Genomic DNA, 17397 nt, shown 5'->3' on the forward strand with positions numbered 1-17397 from the left:
GAAGGAAAGGGACGGCGCTTATACCCCTGTACAGATACATAGCACCCCCGGCTAATGTACACTCTGTGTTACTCTCTTACTATCCCTGATTCTATTGGAAGGAAAGGGACGGCGCTTACACCCATGCACAGATACATAGCACCCCCGGCTAATGTACACTCTGTGTTACTCTCTTACTATCCCAGATTCTATTGGAAGGAAAGGGACGGCGCTTACACCCCTGTACAGATACATAGCACCCCCAGCTAATGTACACACACTTTTCTAGAATATAGAAGAATCTAATGAGAAAAGAACTTCTATTGGCCGGTTTCGCTGTGCTGCCATGGAAATGTAGAATTTGGTGACCCATTGTGGTGCTTTTATTGTCTGTAAATACTTCCCATAGCAAGGCATGGCCACTGGCTCCAATGCTCTCTATAAGGGGTCAAATAACACTTGGTTGATCTTCTGCTGATATACCCACCTATGGGTGGGCGCTATCGGGCTAATTCAATTGTTTGCCCCTAGGGCATAGGCGCTGCCGGTTTGGGAGCGACATCAAACCTGCCTCATTGAGATCTGGTCGATTTTAGGTCCGATAATTTTAGGCCAGATATCAGTCGGGCAGGCCCCTCGTTTCTGCCCATACAGGGGCCGATAGTAGCTGCCGATATTGGTCACTTGGACCGATTCGGCAGCTTATCGGCCCGTGTAGGGGCAGAAACGAGGGGCCTGCCTGACTAATATCTGGCCTTAGTTTACATGTCCGTGATCTAAAATATAATAAATGAGGCTTCAAGCTACAACAGTAACTGATCTGTATAGTGTGGGCATCTCAAGATATACATCAATGTGAAGCTTATTGTACAGCAGTGGCTCAGGGCAACATGTTGCTCCCCAACCCCTTGGATGTTGCTCCTAGGGGCCTCAAAGCAGGGGCTTATTTTTGAATTCCTGGCTTGAAGGCAAGTTTCAGAGGCATAAAAACCAGGTGTACTGCCAAACCAGAGCCTTCTATAGGCTGCAGTCTACAAACCAAATAGCCAATCACATCCCATATTTGGTAAGCTTGTGTTTCTCTTCGACTTTTGTTACATTTAAATGTGGCCCATGGGTAAATAAGGTCGGGGACCTCTGTTCTATAGAGATCAGTTGAGGCTGTAGCTTGAAGTCTAATATAATAAGGCTGCATATGGAAAGTCTTTTTAAGCTGATCTGCTCTATGGGTTTATAGATCTTATGAACAACTTGGTTCATGTTTGACCTTGTGTAGGCAGTCATAGTTCTAGATCCACTGAAGGGTTGAATGGACAGTTGCCCTGATCAGTTGTATAACTGTGGCTATCCCAATCAAGTCTTTATATCATGGGGTACTTAAGGAAGGCTTTAAGTGTCCCAGCCACCCAGGGGCAGACTGGGCTGACGGCACTGGGGGAAAAAAACGCCAGCGGTTCTCACAAGCCCAGACCCGATCTCAACCAGCTCTCCTTAAGGCTACGGATCTCAACACACTGAAGGTAAGAATAAAGTAGGCACGCTTGGCGGTGGGGGTTAGGTGGGTGGCAGGGACCATTTGGGGGGGCCCTGTGGGCCCTGCATCACCCAGTCCAACCCTGCAGTCACCTCTCTCTAGTTACCTCTAAAGAAATGGCACTTTTGCCTTTGAGGAATGAGGATTCCTATCAAACTCCTGTCAAAGTTTTCCAAGAACTAAAAATTGTTCTTCAGAAGGAGGTCACAGCATCTGGTTTGGAGTGTAGTTTATTTTGTCTGCTCTTTAGGGTATTTCTAATTTGCACGTGAGATTCCTTGGGAGATTCCTGGGATCTAGAACAGGGATCTTCAACCATTTGTACTTGTGAGCTGGATTTCAGCATATAAAAATGGTATTTATTCCTACTTTTTGAAGGAACAGATTACAGAGATAGGTTTTTGAGTTGTGTGGGGCTCTTTAACATATTCTGGTTCCCCTCCATGAGAAATCTGTGAGTATGTTGAGATGTGAGCATCCCGAGGGCAGACTTATCAGTCAGTCGTCCCTATGTTACTGTATAACTGAGATGTCACGTGTTGGCCTTGGATCCTCGCTGCACCATTCCGTTGCCTGGGCCTCCGAGGAAAGTTCTTTTCTCTGACATGATCGCTGGTAATCTAGGATTACTGGATACCCTCAACCCCCTGGGAACAGAGAGTAATTTAATTAGAAGGCTGCTAATGCAAATGGTGGAATTAACCTCTTCTGACTAAAAATAGAGCAGTAATTTTCCCAGAAAGAGATCTGTGATTAACCTGATTGGAATGTGTTCCCAACATGGAGCGCTTTAGTCTCCGATACACAGAATGGTTCTGTGTGCAGTCAGTGAGTATAGCCATTTAAAGAAGGGGTCTATGGCAAATATCTCTGTATTCGGAAATGTTATCATGCCGTCGTCTTGATTCGACCCCCTTTGTAGTATCCTGGAGATTATCTGTGACTCAAATGTCAAATATCAATTACTCAAAATACCATAACTTCCTGGTTTTATCCAGGGCTTGAGTAATTCCCCCCATATAAAGCATTAAAGCCAAGGGCCAGCTGGTGGTTTAGTGCTGTCATATGTATTTCGTATACCTTTCTGTAGCTGTTATATTGGAATAGGAAAATGAGACCTGGAAATGATATGATCATTGCAATAGGGCTCCCCGTGGCTGGCAATGATATCTGCTGTAAAGTAGTCTCCAGTCTGTTGCTTTCTAGGGGACTTTCGTAAACAGACGTTTATGACATTGGCTTGAAAGCCCAAGAAAGTGATAGTACAGGTATAGGTATAATCCAGAATGCTTGGGACCAAGGGTATTCCGGATAAGGGGTCTTTCCATAATTTGGATCTCTATCTACTAAAAAATCAATAAAGCATTATTTAAACCCAATAGGATTGTTCACCCCCAATAAGGGGTAATTATATCTTAGTTGGGATCAAGTACAGGTACTGTTTTATTATTACAGAGAAAAGGGAATCATTTAACCATTAAATAAACCCAATAGGGCTGTTCTGCCCCCAATAAGGGGTAATTATATCCTAGTTGGGATCAAGTACAGGTACTGTTTTATTATTACAGAGAAAAGGGAATCATTTAACCATTAAATAAACCAAATAGGGCTGTTCTGCCCCAATAAGGGGTAATTATATCTTAGTTGGGATCAAGTACAGGTACTGTTTTATTATTACAGAGAAAAGGGAATCATTTAACCATTAAATAAACCCAATAGGGCTGTTCTGCCCCCAATAAGGGGTAATTATATCTTAGTTGGGATCAAGTACAGGTACTGTTTTATTATTACAGAGAAAAGGGAATCATTTAACCATTAAATAAACCCAATAGGGCTGTTCTGCCCCCAATAAGGGGTAATTATATCTTAGTTGGGATCAAGTACAGGTACTGTTTTATTATTACAGAGAAAAGGGAATCATTTAACCATGAAATAAACCCAATAGGGCTGTTCTGCCCCCAATAAGGGGTAATTATATCTTAGTTGGGATCAAGTACAGGTACTGTTTTATTATTACAGAGAAAAGGGAATCATTTAACCATGAAATAAACCCAATAGGGCTGTTCTGCCCCCAATAAGGGGTAATTATATCTTAGTTGGGATCAAGTACAGGTACTGTTTTATTATTACAGAGAAAAGGGAATCATTTAACCATGAAATAAACCCAATAGGACTGTTCTGCCCCAATAAGGGGTAATTATATCTTAGTTGGGATCAAGTACAGGTACTGTTTTATTATTACAGAGAAAAGGGAATCATTTAACCATGAAATAAACCCAATAGGGCTGTTCTGCCCCCAATAAGGGGTAATTATATCTTAGTTGGGATCAAGTACAAGTACTTTTTTATTATTACAGAGAAAAGGGAATCATTTAACCATGAAATAAACCCAATAGGGCTGTTCTGCCCCCAATAAGGGGTAATTATATCTTAGTTGGGATCAAGTACAGATACTGTTTTATTATTACAGAGAAAAAGTAAATCAGTTTTAAAATTCGGAATTATTTGATTAAAATGGAGTCTATGGGTGACAGGCTTTCCGTAATTCAGAGCTTTCTGGATAACGGGTTTCTGGATAAGGGATCCTATACCTATATATTAAAACAGAAATATCCTTTCTAAGAAATCATAAGGAATCCACCACTCCAGCTTAAGGCTGTTCCTACATTCCTATATATTGGAATAAACGTTGGCTAAGGAACTAGGATTTCTGTTTCTCAGCAGGATAGAGATAACTTTGTTAGATGACGTCTTCCAAGATCTCTCCTCTTAAGTGTATCAATATTATCATTAAAAGACATGATGAGATACCCTATGGCTGCCTGCTCAGGCTCATTATTCACACGAAGAAAAGAGCAGGAAGCTAAGCTGGTGAAACTCGTTGGCTCCAGTCCACAGAGATCACTGTACAGATGTACAGATTGCCACCACCATGGGCAGACAGAGGATGGGAAGAGCAGTTTGTCTGTCTCTGCGGCTACAGAACCTTTGGGAAAATGAAACCAGCGGAACCGCACCATATGGCAAACGTGCTTACCAAAAACTCCAATTTGTGGTATTTATTAAGTGCATAAAAAATAGTGATGAGCGAATTTTTTCGTCAGGTATGGATTCACAGCGAATTTCCATTGACAAATTGTGTTGCAAATCTTCCGTAAAAATTAGCCGCGGCAAAATTCGTTGCGCAGAATTTTTTTGTTGCGTGTCAAATTGGGCACGATCGCGTCAAAAAGGGTGCGGTTGTGTTAAAACCAGGCGTAGTCACGTCAAATAGCGTGGGTGACAAAAAAAATAGCCGCAGGCGACAAAAAAAATCATGTGACAAATGTGTTTTGTGAATTTTTTGCCGTTTCGTGAATTTTCTTGACGTTTCTCAAAAACGGGACAGATTTGCTCATCACTAATAAAAAATTTGAATCTAAAAATTTGGCGGCTAAAAGCTTGCGAGTTGTAGAAGTCAATGGGAGTTTTTCCTAGCTATATTTTCAAGATTTTTTTCAAGGTTTTTTTTTGAGGTATTCAAGTTTTTTGTATTCGAATGAGTTTTCCGTATTAATAAATAATAAAGCATTCAAAGTTTGTTTTTTTTTTATAAAATGTGAATAAGAAAAAAAACTCCCAAATTCATAAACTCAAAAATTGATAAATAAGCCCATGAGAGTTTCCTACTAGGATTTAGGCTACATTAGAGAAAAAACATTATTGGTTGTAATGGTTTATAAGAGTTGTGATTGGTTTATAGATAGCCCCACCTTAAAAAAAAAAAAAAATTAGTGGGGGGGGGTAAAAGTAGAAAAAAAATGAATTGGGCAGTTGTGATAAGTGGATTGGAAATGTTTCAACCCACAACCAGTTCTACCCGCTGCTTCCCAACCTGCACCCAAGCTAAAGACTTCCATTTCCGTGACTCACACCTGCCCAGACTCCTCCTGATGATGACATAGATGGGTGGAACCAATCCCCAGATGGGGTGGATTGGCATAATTGCATTACCAAAGGGGGGGGGGTGCCATGTTTGAATTTTGACCCGCAACCTGCCCCAACCTCGGGGCTTTCTTACTTGGCCTGAGCCCTGGGGTCCTGGGTTCAGATTGACCCTCTCAGTGCCAGCGGGTAGAATCTGTAAGTGATTATTTGAGGTTTTTGTCACATCTAGGCTGGTTTTACCCATCCCTGCCTCATTTAAACCTTGTCGTTACTGATATAATGCAAGTGGGTGGAGCCTTCTCATTGGTAATGACTGGGTTAATGCTTTGGAAAATCAGAACAAAAAATCCTTAACCATTGTAAATAAATACTTAATACGTATTTTATCAAAATATAATACAAATATAAACAATAACTATCTATGTTCTGTCATTTGGAGAGCATTCAATCCATTACCAACCCATTTCTACACCCTTTGTTGGTTTTATTTCCAAGTCCAGAGATTTCATTCTTATTTGTAGGCATTATTTTGTTGCCTAAAACCTAAAAGAAAAATATATTCCAGGTAAAAAAATTTGTTTTTTACTAAATCCATTCAGTAGCAGTTCCACAATCTCCACGACTAAATGCCCAGCCGCAATATTTAGGAATGCCGTTGCGACTAAACAGTGATACTTCCACCTAGTAATCCACTGAAATTTGATCAGTTGTGCCGTAATCCTCTTTAACCGGCGCCCGTGATTGTATATTATATCAGAAAGTGTCCTAATGGGCGACGGACCAACTTGTACCATAACATGCCCTGGGAGTGCAAATTAGCTTAGAGCATTATTATAAAGAGTAGGCAGCTGCAACTAATGATTTTGGAAGTAATCTGAACCATCTGCCTCTCTATACTATCCACTTCTCCCTCTAATCCAGATTATGGCTGACAAACCATTTTTGGCATATGGTTCCCAGTGACTGTGTGTCCTTGACAGATACAACGGCTGGCATTTCCCTGTGCGAAAGGTGGACTATCGCTGTCTTCTCTGCTCATTTTATGCTCTGGGAACTGTAAGGGCTAACCCCTAGAAACTATGGCTTTCCTACTGAAGACTATGGTAGGGAATCCTATGAAGAGTTTTGGGCTTGGTGGATCCAGTGAAGAGAAGAAAGAGGGTGAGGGTGAAGCCACTGACCCGGCGGCAGCGGCAGGAATGACTCGGGAAGAGTTTGAAGAGTATCAGAGGCAGCTGGTGGAGGAGAAGTAAGTTTGCAGGTATTTTTTTCCTTTAATGGTCACTCCTGATTAAGTACATCAAGCATTCCATCCCTAATTTAAACACAGCTGGTCTTAGGGCAGGGGTCCCCAACCTTTCCTACCAGTGAGCCACATTCAAATGTAAAAGGAGTTGGGGGGCAACACAAGCATTAAAAAGATTCATGGGGGCTTTGGGGCCACTGGGAGCAACATCCAAGGGGTTGGTGAGCAACATGTTGCCCCTGAGCCACTGGTTGGGGATCACTGCCTTAGGGCATGGCAAAAATAGGGCTTCTGGTTCTGAACCATTGTATCAAAGGGATCCAGGGGGAGGAAAAATGTAAATAAATACAAAGAACACAGGGGTAGGGTACCATGTGTATAATATACATGTAATATACAGCTGAAGTTGAACTTTGCAGTTGCTTCTCTAACCTCAACCCTCAATGTAAGCATCAGAAGATCATTGCACTTTGCCATTAACTAAAATATTCCTGTGTGTCTGCCTTCCAAAAGAAATGCCAAAAGAGTAACGTGGGTATGGAGGCTTCATAAACTGGTGATTAATGTATAGAATGACATTGCTCTATAAGGCTTGGCACAAGGGATTGGAGATAAACATGTGCATTGTGCCCAATGGAATTAGTAGTGTTGCCTATTCTGGTTTTTCTGCCATGTTGACTCAGTAGAGTTCAATGAGTTCTGCTTTGGGTTTAAGAGGAATTTGCTGATAATGATATTAAGTGCTATTTCATATTGAAGATAGTTCAGGAATGAGCTCAAGATCAAGTGTCACTAATAGGCCAGATCTTAAGGGTCCCTGATTGATCAATAGCCACCATAGTGGCACGTGGCTCAACCTTTCACTATTGGCTGGTCATTATATAGTCCTAAAAGCAGGGAAAGGGGAGATTGGGGACATAGGAATTTAGATTAGATAAGACTGGGTCCGGGATTACACTTTCCATTTGTAGCAATAACAACAGAGCTATAAGCCAGGCTGGTAGTAGTACATGCATGGAGCTGTTACAGCAGGAAGGGAGGTAGGGATGGCATAGAGCAGGGCTGTCCCTGGGAGCCGGCAGGCCATACGTGGACCTCCAAAGGATGTTTATTGCCCCCCCCCCCCTTTGCACAAGGGTTAAATATACTTGATTGTATGCCATTGCCATTTTAATATAATGTGGCCCTCAAATATGATGTATGAGACATAACTGGCCTGTGACAAGTTGGATAGTACTGCCTTACAGAAGCCAACACTGGGATAATACAAATGTCCGTTCCATTCTGGGCATTTAGATCCATTACCCCTTGTAATTATCTTTTCACACATTCCTGTTAGTTACCGTTCTACAAATCAGCTTTCCTCCTTTCAGATCTCTTATGATGAAGGAGAATGGGTCATAGATGGGCCTTAATGTTATCTCAATAAAAATAAGCCTTAGCCCTCCTTGTGACTTCCCACCCACTACCACCTACAAACATACACATCAGAGTGGGTCTAGGCTTTTACTGTACAGTTAATTACTTGGCCACCCATGTGACCCCTTGCCTTAGAGCTATCACCCCTCCTGGCATAGCTCAGACAGGCACTTGGCTGGTTTAAATGATGCTTAATGCCAATGTTATTACTCGAGAAGAAAATGTAATATGAAGGAAGGCTGGTATATTTTTTTCCAGAAAAGATTACCTTTATATGTGCTTGGAAGTCTGTATTCCCAACCTTCCTATATCTTTAGTCTTTCCTTCCTATAATAACACTGGTCTTATTTTGATCAACCAGACCAAGTAAAAGCCCAAAATGCAACACTACATATATTGCAAGTATCTAAAGCGCTTCAGAAATGCTGCCCACATACTGTAAATAGCTCTGAGAACTTTTTCTTATAGAGAAACTGTATAGAAGGAGAGTGTAGAAACAATCTCTACACTGTTAATGGCCTTGATCCATCACCTGGCCCCAAGACAGTCCAGATGACCACCTGACCAATGATTAAAGTCTGAGACATCTGGGTTCTAATTCTACAGAATGGTCTTCTAAACCAATATTTTTAGCCAAGCCCTGTTCTGTTGAATTATGGCTCTGATCCCCTCATTTCTTGGAATCCACAAAAAAGATCATCAGGATCTATTAATCTGCCATACCACTGAGATCAGACCCCAGCTAGGACTCATATCCCTCACCCTATCATGGCCCTGGCCACTGAAACACTCAGAATGATTGACTGCTCTGTAAAGGATCATGATTCTTCCCACATTTATCAGGCTTATGAATAACACTGGAAACAGCCAGCAATGCTAATTTGGTGTTTAGTATTTCCCAGTGACAGAGGCCTCACTTATTCACTGTGGGGGGCAACACAGCTCTGTACTTAAAGCCTCAGGCAGCTGGTATGTACATGACCCCACTGCATCTACTGAATGTGAATATAGTTGTACCCTGTGCAGGAAGCTTTGTACTCATAGGAGAAGCAAAGGTGCCTGAGAAGGGTACAAAGTGCAACAAATGTTGTCTGACTTTTGCACTTTGCACCCATTGCATACATCCTAAATGAGATATTGTAAGTATTGCTAATACAAACTGACTAATTGTGGCTGCAGTAAGGCATTACTCAAGGGTCCTCGTACAGTAAATGCACTCAAACCCAACCTTTTATACCTGTGAGCCACATTCAACTGGAAAAAGTGTTGGGGAGCAACACAAGCATGGAAAAAGTTCCTGGGGGTGCAATTAAGGGCTGTGATTGACTGGTAAATCCTATGTGGATTGGCAGTCTATATGAGGCGCTGTGTGCCAGTACACCTGGTTCTTATACAACCAAAACTTGCCTCCAAGCCAGGAATTCAAAAATAACCCCAAGGGGTTGGGGAGCAACATGTTAAAGGAACAGTAACACTAAAAAATGAAAGAGCTTTAAATTAATAAAAATATAATGCACTGTTGCCCTGCACTGGTAAAACTGGTGTGTTTGCTACAGTAACACTACTATAATTTATATAATAAGCTGCTGTGTAGCCCCGGGGGCAGCCATTCCTGCACTGGTACAGCTGGGGTGTTTGCTACAGAAACCCTACTATAGTTTATATAAATACCCCGCTGTGTAGCCCCGGGGGCAGCCATTCCTGCACCGGTACAGCTGGGGTGTTTGCTACAGAAACCCTACTATAGTTTATATAAATACCCTGCTGTGTAGCCCCGGGGGCAGCCATTCCTGCACTGGTACAGCTGGGGTGTTTGCTACAGAAACCCTACTATAGTTTATATAAATACCCCGCTGTGTAGCCCCGGGGGCAGCCATTCCTGCACTGGTACAGCTGGGGTGTTTGCTACAGAAACCCTACTATAGTTTATATAAATACCCCACTGTGTAGCCCCGGGGGCAGCCGTTCCTGCACTGGTACAGCTGGGGTGTTTGCTACAGAAACCCTACTATAGTTTATATAAATACCCCGCTGTGTAGCCCCGGGGGCAGCCGTTCCTGCACTGGTACAGCTGGGGTGTTTGCTACAGAAACCCTACTATAGTTTATATAAATACCCCGCTGTGTAGCCCTGGGGGCAGCCGTTCCTGCACTGGTACAGCTGGGGTGTTTGCTACAGAAACCCTACTATAGTTTATATAAATACCCCGCTGTGTAGCCCCGGGGGCAGCCATTCCTGCACTGGTACAGCTGGGGTGTTTGCTACAGAAACCCTACTATAGTTTATATAAATACCCCGCTGTGTAGCCCCGGGGGCAGCCATTCCTGCACTGGTACAGCTGGGGTGTTTGCTACAGAAACCCTACTATAGTTTATATAAATACCCCGCTGTGTAGCCCTGGGGGCAGCCGTTCCTGCACTGGTACAGCTGGGGTGTTTGCTACAGAAACCCTACTATAGTTTATATAAATACCCTGCTGTGTAGCCCCGGGGGCAGCCATTACTGCACTGGTACAGCTGGGGTGTTTGCTACAGAAACCCTACTATAGTTTATATAAATACCCCGCTGTGTAGCCCTGGGGGCAGCCATTCCTGCACTGGTACAGCTGGGGTGTTTGCTACAGAAACCCTACTATAGTTTATATAAATACCCTGCTGTGTAGCCCCGGGGGCAGCCATTCCTGCACTGGTACAGCTGGGGTGTTTGCTACAGAAACCCTACTATAGTTTATATAAATACCCCGCTGTGTAGCCCCGGGGGCAGCCATTCCTGCACTGGTACAGCTGGGGTGTTTGCTACAGAAACCCTACTATAGTTTATATAAATACCCCGCTGTGTAGCCCTGGGGGCAGCCGTTCCTGCACTGGTACAGCTGGGGTGTTTGCTACAGAAACCCTACTATAGTTTATATAAATACCCTGCTGTGTAGCCCCGGGGGCAGCCATTACTGCACTGGTACAGCTGGGGTGTTTGCTACAGAAACCCTACTATAGTTTATATAAATACCCCGCTGTGTAGCCCTGGGGGCAGCCATTCCTGCACTGGTACAGCTGGGGTGTTTGCTACAGAAACCCTACTATAGTTTATATAAATACCCTGCTGTGTAGCCCCGGGGGCAGCCATTCCTGCACTGGTACAGCTGGGGTGTTTGCTACAGAAACCCTACTATAGTTTATATAAATACCCCGCTGTGTAGCCCCGGGGGCAGCCATTCCTGCACTGGTACAGCTGGGGTGTTTGCTACAGAAACCCTACTATAGTTTATATAAATACCCCGCTGTGTAGCCCCGGGGGCAGCCATTCCTGCACTGGTACAGCTGGGGTGTTTGCTACAGAAACCCTACTATAGTTTATATAAATACCCCGCTGTGTAGCCCCGGGGGCAGCCATTCCTGCACTGGTACAGCTGGGGTGTTTGCTACAGAAACCCTACTATAGTTTATATAAATACCCCGCTGTGTAGCCCTGGGGGCAGCCGTTCCTGCACTGGTACAGCTGGGGTGTTTGCTACAGAAACCCTACTATAGTTTATATAAATACCCCACTGTGTAGCCCCGGGGGCAGCCATTCCTGCACTGGTACAGCTGGGGTGTTTGCTACAGAAACCCTACTATAGTTTATATAAATACCCTGCTGTGTAGCCCCGGGGGCAGCCATTCCTGCACTGGTACAGCTGGGGTGTTTGCTACAGAAACCCTACTATAGTTTATATAAATACCCCGCTGTGTAGCCCTGGGGGCAGCCATTCCTGCACTGGTACAGCTGGGGTGTTTGCTACAGAAACCCTACTATAGTTTATATAAATACCCCGCTGTGTAGCCCCGGGGGCAGCCATTCCTGCACTGGTACAGCTGGGGTGTTTGCTACAGAAACCCTACTATAGTTTATATAAATACCCCGCTGTGTAGCCCCGGGGGCAGCCATTCCTGCCCTGGTACAGCTGGGGTGTTTGCTACAGAAACCCTACTATAGTTTATATAAATACCCCGCTGTGTAGCCCCGGGGGCAGCCATTCCTGCACCGGTACAGCTGGGGTGTTTGCTACAGAAACCCTACTATAGTTTATATAAATACCCCGCTGTGTAGCCCCGGGGGCAGCCATTCCTGCACCGGTACAGCTGGGGTGTTTGCTACAGAAACCCTACTATAGTTTATATAAATACCCCGCTGTGTAGCCCCGGGGGCAGCCATTCCTGCACTGGTACAGCTGGGATGTTTGCTACAGAAACCCTACTATAGTTTATATAAATACCCCGCTGTGTAGCCCCGGGGGCAGCCATTCCTGCACTGGTACAGCTGGAGTGTTTGCTACAGAAACCCTACTATAGTTTATATAAATACCCCGCTGTGTAGCCCCGGGGGCAGCCATTCCTGCACTGGTACAGCTGGGGTGTTTGCTACAGAAACCCTACTATAGTTTATATAAATACCCCGCTGTGTAGCCCCGGGGGCAGCCGTTCCTGCACCGGTACAGCTGGGGTGTTTGCTACAGAAACCCTACTATAGTTTATATAAATACCCCGCTGTGTAGCCCCGGGGGCAGCCATTCCTGCACTGGTACAGCTGGGGTGTTTGCTACAGAAACCCTACTATAGTTTATATAAATACCCCGCTGTGTAGCCCCGGGGGCCAGCCATTCCTGCACTGGTACAGCTGGGGTGTTTGCTACAGAAACCGTACTATAGTTTATATAAATACCCCGCTGTGTAGCCCCGGGGGCCAGCCATTCCTGCACTGGTACAGCTGGGGGTGTTTGCTACAGTAACACTACTATAATTTATATAATAAGCTGCTGTGTAGCCCCGGGGGCAGCCATTCAAGCTGGAAAAAAGGAGAAAAGGCACAGGTTACATTGCAGATAACAGATAAGCTCTGTAGAATACAATAGTGTTTTATCTGTTATCTGCTATGTGCCTGTGCCTTTTCTCCTTTGAATGGCTGCCTCCATGGCTACATAGCATTTTATTTATATAAATTATAACAGACTTTCTGAAGTAAACACACAACTTTTACCAGTGCAGGGCAGCAGCACATTATATTTTAGTTACTTTTATACACTTTCATTTTTTGGTGTTACTGTTCCTTTAAAGAAAACAGAAAAAGAACCTCCTTCGGTTTTGTATGATGCCAGAATAGTTCCAGAGCCTTGCAGTAGCCATGACCTCTAAAGACCCTTATGGATCTCCATTTGCAGCATCCTTCATTGACTTAAGGGCTTGTTAAGCCAATGACAGAAGGCCGAAATGGAGATACAGAAGGGTAAAACTGGCCATACAAGGTACAATAGTCACTGGCCTGGCCAAAACAGTTCCATTGCACAACCAACTTTTAGAAGAGTTTCCTTGTTCATTTATATTGCACAGACCACAGTGTTTTAGATAACAAGAGTCGTTCCTACTACTTCAACTCAAATAAATGCTATTTAAAGCCACCTAGTTCTGTAAAAAGCTCAGTCTGACAGTGATTTTGGTTTCACAGGTCCACTCAGCATATAACATGAAAAATAACAACATTGCAGCAAGTGCAACTTCTGTGTGTCTTACTCAGAGACGTGCTATGCATTAGCTTGGCTCTCCCATAGTTCCTACTACTCTCTCTCTGCTGTTTTTCTTTTACAGGATGGAGAGAGATGCACAGTTTGTCCAAAAGAAAGCAGAGAGAGCTACGTTAAGGCTCCACATGAGGGAAAAATATAGACTTCCAAAGGTAAAAATACATATTCCGTGCTTTTGTCCAATACACGTCTGGTAATGGTTTGAAATCTAGTGAGCTCACAGCTCCTCACACTGTTAGCTGCCCCCTGTAGGGACTCAAAGCTGTGTATTGGGGCCTAGGTCTTTAGGTCAGTTAGGGTGACATTTAGGGTGAATGTCGAATTGCTATCTTGGCTCCTGGGGATCTCTGCCATCATTTTAATAGAAGGAGACTGCACCCCTCTGAAGATCTTCAGCTCGATGCACAAAAACAGGACAATTGGGTGGCTGGGGAGTGTGCTGAGGAGCTTGCCCTAGAGCTAATATTATACCTAGGGACAGGCACAGGTGTCTGATATTACCATTAGGATTTCTAGTGTCTGCAAAGCTACGTGTTTAGTATGTTATAGAATGACCAGTTCTAAGCAACTTTTCAGTTGGTCTTCATTGTTTATTTTGTATAGCTTTTGAAATATTTTCCTTCTTCTTTTGGCTCATTCCAACTTTCAAGTGGGGGCCACTGACCCCCCGGCAGCCAAAAAACTATTGCTCTGTGAGCAGGCCCGGATTTGTGGAAAGGGCGCAAAGGCCAAGGCCTAGGGCGGCACAAATTGGGGGGCGCACCAAAATATTAATGTTTTTCTTGCATACGGAGCAATGGGGACCTCTCCCCCACTGCTCCAAATGCGATTGTAAAGACCCGCGCATGAGCGATCGCGACTTTGCGCATGCGTGGAGGAGTGTGCTTGCTGGGGGGCGATGGACAGGGGGCAGCCTCGGGGCGCCCGGCTTACAAATCCAGCCCTGTCTGTGAGGCTACAATTTTATTGTTATTGTTACTTTTTATTCCCTATCTTTCCATTCAAACCCTTTCCTATTCATATTCCAGTCTCTCATTGCAACTCTACCTTACCAACTCCCTGGTTGCTTAGGTAATTTGGACCTTAGCAACCAGATAGCTGCTGAAATTCCAAACTGGAGAACTGCTAAACAAAAAGTAAAATAATTAAAAAACCACATATAATAAAAAATGAAGACCAATTGCAAAATATCTCAGAATATCACTCTACATCATATTAAAAGTTAACAACCCTCTTTACATATCTAACTGCTGAATCTAGAACCTCAGAATGAATGGACACCCCAGCAGTTGGTTCACATATTCTTTTTCCCTTTTGTTTCCCAGAGTGAGAAGGATGAGAACCAGATCCAGATGGCGGGCGACGACATTGACTTACCGGAGGATCTCCAGAAAATGGTGGCTGAAGATCAGGATGAAGAAGAAGAAAAGGGCTCAATATTGGGGCAAATCCAAAACCTTCAAAACATGGACATGGACACCATTAAAGAGAAGGCGACGGCCACGTTTACGGAAATGAAACAGGCGGCTGAGGAGAAATGTGCCCTTATGTGATCCCCCCGCTCCCGCTGTATCTGGCTGACTGCACCCCCTGTATATGGCTGACTGCACCCCCTGTATATGGCTGACTGCACCCCCTGTATATGGCTGACTGCACCCCCTGTATATGGCTGACTGCACCCCCTGTATATGGCTGACTGCACCCCTCTGTATATGGCTGACGGCACCCCTCTGTATATGGCTGACTGCACCCCTCTGTATATGGCTGACTGCACCCCTCTGTATATGGCTGACGGCACCCCTCTGTAGCACTATATTGTTTCCTACATCACAAAGAACAATACAAAGGAGGGGAAGATACACCAGAAACTGTCAGAGAAGATGGAAAAGAAAGGCAAAGACTGCTTTAATAAAATCCTGCTGGCTCCTTCGGTTTGGTTTGCTACCCATGTGGGTATTTTACACAATATGGAGGACAAACGCAATAATGTTATAATAATATCTTGTAAATACTATTGTTATGAAACACAAGAGTGGTGAATATTGTCTAAATTATATCCTTATAAACACTACTACACTTAGTGACTTAGTAATGTCATTTGTGTCTTCTGACTCACTGAACCTTGTGTATTAGAAAAATAATGAACCCCCTACTATAAAACATAAGGATATTGGAAGTCATCTCATTGTTCCAAGGCTTTGTGCCCCTATACAGCCACAGAACTCCTCTCTCCGTGACTTCATATATATGGGTTGCCATTTGTCCCAAGTAGGGATGCACCGAATCCAGGATTTCATTTGAGATCAGCCTTTTTCAGCAGGAAAGAATGAGAAGGAAATCAAGTTTGTGCAAAAAAGGATATTATAATATTGCAAATTCCATTCTGTAAATCATTGCAGAATACAGTGTAACCATTCTGCCTCTCAAATTGTATTTTGTCTCTCTGATGTATGAAAATCCATATAACAGAACCAGTGATGTGTAAAGTTACTTACAGAATTAATAATGTGAATAAACATGAAGAAAATAAATAATTTTGTAGGTGACTGCTGTGCGCCACGCTACACAATGAATATATAACTCTGCTAGACAGAATTATTACAGAAAGAAAGATGACAGAATCCATTTTGTCAACAAAAGTAACAGTTTAATTATAAAGCAGAGTTGGCGCTCATAGGAAACAAACCACCAAGTGTAGTGAATTTAAATAAAACAATTAATATTTATTGATTAGTTACAGTAAAAAATATTCACACGTAAATACATATTGCATTTAAAAAATAAATAAAGTGCACCAATACATAAAAAATATAATCAAGAGTTGAATATTTAACCTCAAATGCATTAATTAATGGAATAAGACCTAACAATTCATAATTGGATGGAAAGGATGCAATATAAATAATCAGAGAGACTGGTTTAAGAACAGGCCCGTGCAATAAATCAGAATACAAATGCAAGTAATAAATACAGAAAAATGTAGGCTAAGAAATGAGTAGGAGAACCACCATAAGGACTGGGTAATTACACATGTACCTAATCCTTGGTTACAAAAATAATTGCGACTTTAACACTGTTCAGTCGCTAAGTACAGCAAGTGGTAAAATACAAACAATTCCCTATAGGGAGCTCGCTCCAAAATTTAACACCCAGTAGGGGAAAGGCTAGCAAATATATTGCTAAGGGTGAGTGCTCAAACTCATGGTGTTTCCTTTGGCTCACAAGGGTGACGTCACCGTTAGGAGTGAAACGGTGCTGCGCCACAGGTAGGAGCGGGATCCGCCGTCGGCTGTGCCCTATAGTAAGTTCCCGGCCGGGACAGAGGGTAGTTTCTTATATTATTCTCTAGAGTGTGGGGGATTATGCCTACTAATACTTGCTGTTAGCGTCACATTCTAACCTATACGCCATGAGTTTGAGCACTCACCCTTAGCAATATATTTGCTAGCCTTTCCCCTACTGGGTGTTAAATTTTGGAGCGAGCTCCCTATAGGGAATTGTTTGTATTTTACCACTTGCTGTACTTAGCGACTGAACAGTGTTAAAGTCGCAATTATTTTTGTAACCAAGGATTAGGTACATGTGTAATTACCCAGTCCTTATGGTGGTTCTCCTACTCATTTCTTAGCCTACATTTTTCTGTATTTATTACTTGCATTTGTATTCTGATTTATTGCACGGGCCTGTTCTTAAACCAGTCTCTCTGATTATTTATATTGCATCCTTTCCATCCAATTA

General features: G+C 43.3%; 1 protein-coding gene across 1 annotated transcript; it reads left to right on the forward strand.

Moving 5' to 3' along the window:
* Window positions 1-6391: 6391 nt before the first annotated feature.
* Window positions 6392-15739, forward strand: cplx4 (complexin 4). Its single transcript, XM_002936670.5, has 3 exons — window positions 6392-6689; window positions 13724-13811; window positions 14985-15739. The coding sequence occupies exons 1-3, from the start codon at window positions 6520-6522 to the stop codon at window positions 15210-15212; spliced, it is 486 nt and encodes a 161-aa protein (XP_002936716.1). The 5' UTR covers window positions 6392-6519; the 3' UTR covers window positions 15213-15739.
* Window positions 15740-17397: the final 1658 nt, after the last annotated feature.

Source organism: Xenopus tropicalis, chromosome 1 (assembly GCF_000004195.4).
Source record: "Xenopus tropicalis strain Nigerian chromosome 1, UCB_Xtro_10.0, whole genome shotgun sequence".
Lineage (NCBI taxonomy): Eukaryota > Metazoa > Chordata > Amphibia > Anura > Pipidae > Xenopus > Xenopus tropicalis.

Excerpts from the sequence above, each read along its gene's own strand:
- cplx4 (XM_002936670.5), top strand. The coding sequence starts at position 6,520 with ATGGCTTTCCTACTGAAGACTATGGTAGGGAATCCTATGAAGAGTTTT. Across the intron at positions 6,690-13,723 it reads AGGCAGCTGGTGGAGGAGAA|GATGGAGAGAGATGCACAGT; the intron begins GTAAGTTTGCAG and ends TTTCTTTTACAG. Across the intron at positions 13,812-14,984 it reads AAAAATATAGACTTCCAAAG|AGTGAGAAGGATGAGAACCA; the intron begins GTAAAAATACAT and ends TTTGTTTCCCAG.